This window comes from Takifugu flavidus, chromosome 1, assembly GCF_003711565.1.
Source record: "Takifugu flavidus isolate HTHZ2018 chromosome 1, ASM371156v2, whole genome shotgun sequence".
Taxonomy (NCBI): Eukaryota; Metazoa; Chordata; class Actinopteri; order Tetraodontiformes; family Tetraodontidae; genus Takifugu; species Takifugu flavidus.
In genome coordinates, this window is record NC_079520.1 from 19,985,265 (window position 1) to 19,990,426 (window position 5,162).

The 5,162-nt window shown below is 39.6% G+C and overlaps 1 protein-coding gene and 1 long non-coding RNA gene across 2 annotated transcripts; one reads left to right on the plus strand and one right to left on the minus strand.

Moving 5' to 3' along the window:
- Window positions 1-48: 48 nt before the first annotated feature.
- Window positions 49-4,460, plus strand: LOC130538977 (pepsin A-like). Its single transcript, XM_057057047.1, has 10 exons — window positions 49-197; window positions 658-726; window positions 814-955; window positions 1,051-1,168; window positions 1,635-1,753; window positions 2,044-2,240; window positions 2,842-2,955; window positions 3,039-3,180; window positions 3,272-3,367; window positions 3,437-4,460. The coding sequence occupies exons 2-10, from the start codon at window positions 671-673 to the stop codon at window positions 3,572-3,574; spliced, it is 1,122 nt and encodes a 373-aa protein (XP_056913027.1). The 5' UTR covers window positions 49-197; window positions 658-670; the 3' UTR covers window positions 3,575-4,460.
- On the minus strand, window positions 949-2,177 carry LOC130539411 (uncharacterized). Its single transcript, XR_008954121.1, has 3 exons — window positions 2,058-2,177; window positions 1,661-1,731; window positions 949-1,213 (listed from the first exon to the last, which is right to left on the minus strand). It is a non-coding gene; the product is annotated as an uncharacterized LOC130539411 (long non-coding RNA).
- Window positions 4,461-5,162: the final 702 nt, after the last annotated feature.

Below are 5,162 nucleotides of genomic sequence, written 5' to 3' on the forward strand. Positions count from 1 at the left end.
CTCCTCGGAAAACAAGGTTTGTTTAGTGGGTGTAGGCTTGTTTTGTCACTCTTCGTTAACAGTCTGAACCAGACTGACAGTTTTAAATGGTAAAACAAAGTTAATGCAGAAGAAGCTGATGATACAGACAGAAAACTGATTATTAGCTTCTTTTTCCCCTCTTGTGTCTTCACCCTCACAGGAACCAGTGTGGACAGGTAAGTAAGGAGACAGGCTACCCGACAGATTCAAGACTCATTTTCTACATTTTTTTCACATATTTTTTTTCTCTGTCTTCACTTTTGAGTCTTTAACTGGCTGCAGTTTAAGGTTTAAAGTTGTGTACAGTTATATTTAGTGTCTTTGTTTTTGATACTTGTTATTACAAAAAATTGGAATTTTCACTTTTTCTATTTTTGTAAAGGTGTTTTTTTTAATCCATAAAACTGTTTATTTTGTAGCATATCTAATTTAACACATTTATAACACATTTGAACACATTTTAAATACATTAAAAAAAGTGACCACATGGTCTTTATCTGAGTCAAATGTTTGTTTGTTTTTTAAAAAATATTTACCTAAAAGTGGAAAGTGAAAAGTTCTTTCTGCTTTTATCTTTACTTGCTTTAACAATATCACATGAGAATTTTTTTCCTCCTGACTTATTGGACACTAAAGCTGATTGGAGACAATGATTTGGGCCTTAGCTGCGTGTGCCATGGTGGCGCTGTCCGAGTGCCTCGTGAAGTAAGTCGGTCATGATGATTGCTAAATGGACAGTATTTATAAAGGTTGACAGACATTCAGAAGATGCTCATTTTTGGTAAATGTCAGGGTACCTTTGACGAGGGGGAAGACAGCGAGGCAGATCCTAGAGGAGCAGGGCCTGTGGGAGGAGTACAAGCAAAATAATACATACGACCCGATGGCCAGGTTTGATGCTGCAGGCATCGTACCCATGACCAAAGACTCTGAGGTAAGCACGTGGCCCTGAATAGGAAACAGATAAAACAAGAAACAAAAGATCCTAAGGTCATGTGGGTCGTGTAATAAACAGTGTCTGATTTGCAGTTGGCATATTATGGAGTTATCTCCATTGGAACTCCTCCTCAGTCCTTCAAGGTCATCTTTGATACTGGATCAGCGATCCTGTGGGTGCCTTCAATCCTCTGTGATGGCTTCGCCTGCAGTAAGTTCAGAATGGCTGCAGACACATCAAGGCACATTTTACCGCCTGAAATGATGAAGATCAAGGTCAGGCACAGGTCAAAAACATAACACAAGTTCCAAAATCATGATGCAATGTTGGAAATTACCAAATCAATATATTGGAATAGCAAAACGCTGACATCAAATATATGTACATGTGTGAGCATATATCTGAAAATACATTTCCAGAATTTGTGGCACTAGTTCATTATATCCCAACATACTTTTTCTTATAAATTTTTCTTGACTTATTTTTTCAATTTTTGAATTTTAAAACAAGAGAAAAGAATGAGCTTTTTGTGCTTCATATTTACACATGCGTGAAAAGTAGTGTAATTCAGTTTAGTTGCATTGTGCTGACAATTAACTGACATTACAGTTATTTGTATCAATTTCATGCCAAATTTTTAATTTCGAACATGAAATAGTTTGTCTCGTTTCTGCAGACGGCCACAACAAGTTCAACCCTAACCTGAGCAGCACCTTCAGATCCAATGGCCAAGCTGTCAGTGTTATATACGGTGGTGGGGGCATGTATGGAATCTATGGAAGTGACACAGTGAACGTGAGATTTACACATATATCATTTTAAACCTCAAACTCTATGAACTCAGTTTTCTATAATTTTAGCTGTCTAATGAATGCAGAGATTTGTTTTTGTTACTTGTATCTAATTTGTTCACTCAGGAGCATTTCTTAGTCAGTGGATGAGATTACAGTGAAGGAAACATACAGTTGCCAGTCATGTGCTTTTTAGTGAGGCTAAATATGCTGGATAATATTTACCATCAAATGTAATGTACACTAAATGGCATCATTTTAAATGTAATAGTAATGAAGATGTTTGGGTTTCAGGTGGGTGAACTTACTGTACAGAATCAGATCTTTGGTATGAGCAAAGTTGAGACTCCCTCCATGCAGTACCTGGTTTCCGATGGCGTTCTGGGTCTGGCACTTTCAGGTGTGACTCAACCGGGTGCTACTCCTGTGTTTGACAACATGATGAGTCAGGGTCTGGTTGGCATGGATCTCTTCTCAGTCTACCTGAGCTCGTAAGAACAACTACATACACATCTCCAAATCAAAATATGACAATTCTCTAGACACCACAACCCTGCATTTTTGTGAAAACAGCTTTTGGAGCTCTGAAGTTGGCAGGAAATAGTCACATGTTGCAGTATGAAAAAATCTCCAAGAGGGACTGTTCCCAAAATAAACCAGAGGAAGGGTTTATCCTGTCTAATGACAAGGAATACTGTGCCATGAGGAGGAACTTCTATGTAAAGCAATTCCCCTCTGAGCTCACTTAAGATGGACTGAGATATCAAGATAAGCTGTCCTGTGGTCTGAAGAGTTCAAGTATTCAATTCAGTTTAGAAAAGAGAAAAAGCGGCAGGGAAGTTGCTCCAGTGGATACTTGGCCCATTGTAACCTGTTTTGTGCCTCATTTGAAAAAATGCTGGACTTCTAATTATCCCTGCATTCATTGCGTCTTTTGATACCTCCTGGTGAACCAGTTTGAGACACTGTCACGGTTTCAGGAGTCATAACATGTTACCTCCAAGTTTCAGTGTTTAAAAAGTGTTATTGTAGATCAACTTCTTAAACACATATTTATGGGGTTAATTAATGAGTTCTGACTTTCCTGCACAGAAACCCAGAAGGCAGTATGATAACCTTTGGTGGCACTAATCCTGACCACTATGACGAGCCCATCATCTGGATTCCTCTCTCTAGTCAGCTGTACTGGCAGATTCCTGTGGACAGGTAATATCAGGGCTCCCTCTAACATGCATCCAAATCAAACAGACAGATGTTTCTGAGTCATTTTGGACTGTGTTTCATGCCAGTATTACCATCAATGGTAAACCTGTGGCTTGCATCGGTGGTTGTCAGGCTATGGTGGATACGGGCACGTCATTAATCATTGGACCGATGTGGAGCGTGCGTCAAATAATCTTCGGCGTGGGGGCCAGAGGTGTGGAAGGAGAGGTGAGCACTAAAAAGACAGCGGCTGATCATGAGATTTCACTCGTCCGCACCCACCATATTGCCGTCCCATCCTCTTTCCCTCCATCTTCAGTTTGTTGTCAGCTGTGACTTCGACCTAATGCCCAATGTGACCTTTCACATCCAGGGGCAGGAATTCCCCCTCCCACCCTCTGCTTACACCATTCAGGTAGGTGTTTCCTTTCCCCTGCCAGATCTCACTTAGCACAATCAATTCCAACCCCTTTGTCCCCTGCAGCTGCCATCCTTCGGCTGCCGCCCCGGCTTCGCTCCGACATATGACAACATGTGGATCCTGGGTGATGTCTTCATCAGGCATTACTACACCATATTCAGCAGAGGCCAGAGCAGGCTGGGTCTGGCCAGGGCCAAATGATGCAGTGGAGCTCAGCTTGTCTGATCTTATGTTCTCTTTGCTCCTTCTTGATTTTTGATCTCTCAGACCAAAATCCCTAAACTAATCAGCTCAGTATTTAGAACCTTAATTTCAACAGTGATGTTTTTTTTCTCACTTATATGGGTACATGTTTGTAAAAATGAATCCTTTCATATTCTACCTTATTTTTGTGGCATTTATTGGGGGTGATGCAACCACCATGATGCAGGCCACACAAGCCACACTGGATGTACAGCTCCACTTGGACAAAGATCACTGCTGAACTAGATTATAGAACTTGTGTTGTGGGGCAGTGGGGGCGTTTAGGGACCATTATCTCACAAACAAAAATGATTATAAAATAAAGCAAAAAACTTTTTTATCAGCATTTATTTAAAGAGACATTGTGAAACGCTGATCTTGTTTTTTGAACTGCAGGGAATTTGAACTGGGAATTTGAATATTAATATAGAGAAGAATATCTGTATTGTCATAAATCAAGATAAGACTGGGCTGAGCTGCTGGGGGCTCTACAGAAAAATGACTGTAGAAATCGCTGCAGAAATATGTGATAAAATTGGTTCTATTTGATTCAGACACAAAATTAACTTCCCTAAATTTAGCCCTGATGTTCACAAGAACATTGTAATGTGTGAAGGTTTAGTAAAAAAATGGACAGGGCGGGTGTTATCTGTGTATTTGAAACAGAGCTTCCTGTTCTGGGCAAGTGGGTAAGACAACTGCTTCTATTGCTTTGGTAGTTATTCTATTGAATCCGCTTTCTCATTTATTCTGAAGTTTTTATGTTTATTTTTTATGTTCATTTTGATTTTTATGTGGCATGATTTGGTTTTGTTAGGGAACTAAATTAAATCTCTATCTCAAGGAATCGTGTAGATTACAGAATGTCAGTTTTACATCAATCACTAGTTTGATTGCCCTGACAGAGTTTCTTTTAACTCTACTAATTAAATTTTCATAATTAGGCTAAAAATATATAAACAAATCTACTGAGTGACTGTTGCCACCTATTGGTTTTTTCTGAGATTACGTGTAGAATCAAATAAAATTCAACAGTGCATAAAATAAATTCAGTAAAACAAAGCCATAACTTTATGCATCAGACCTGTGTTACAGACATTTCCTCGCTCTGGTTGTTTTAACATGGTTATGAATTTTGCCTTGGTTGTTGATGCGAGGTTCAACACTGACAACGTTTCTAACTACCAGCTGCTGCTGGTCTCCACATATGATGTGCAACCACACAGTGTTGGCAATCATAAGGTATTCTGCTGTAGAACCACCAAAAAAAGCTGAAAGCTAAAAAGAAAAACGAACCAAACAACATGGAATTGAATTTTAAAGTGGCCCCCAATCAATGTGGCTGCAACTGTTCAGATCTGGCACGCCAAACGTATCATGTGACCTTTTTCTCCTCCACGAATAGACACTGTGGTGAATTATTATTTGTGCTTCGCCGCAGGTGCCAGCTTGGGAGTAGAGAAAACCATTTAATCACACGTGGTACATGTCAAATAGAACGGAAAGAAAACTAAATCTTTACTTTTCGACTCACAGTCACAGACAT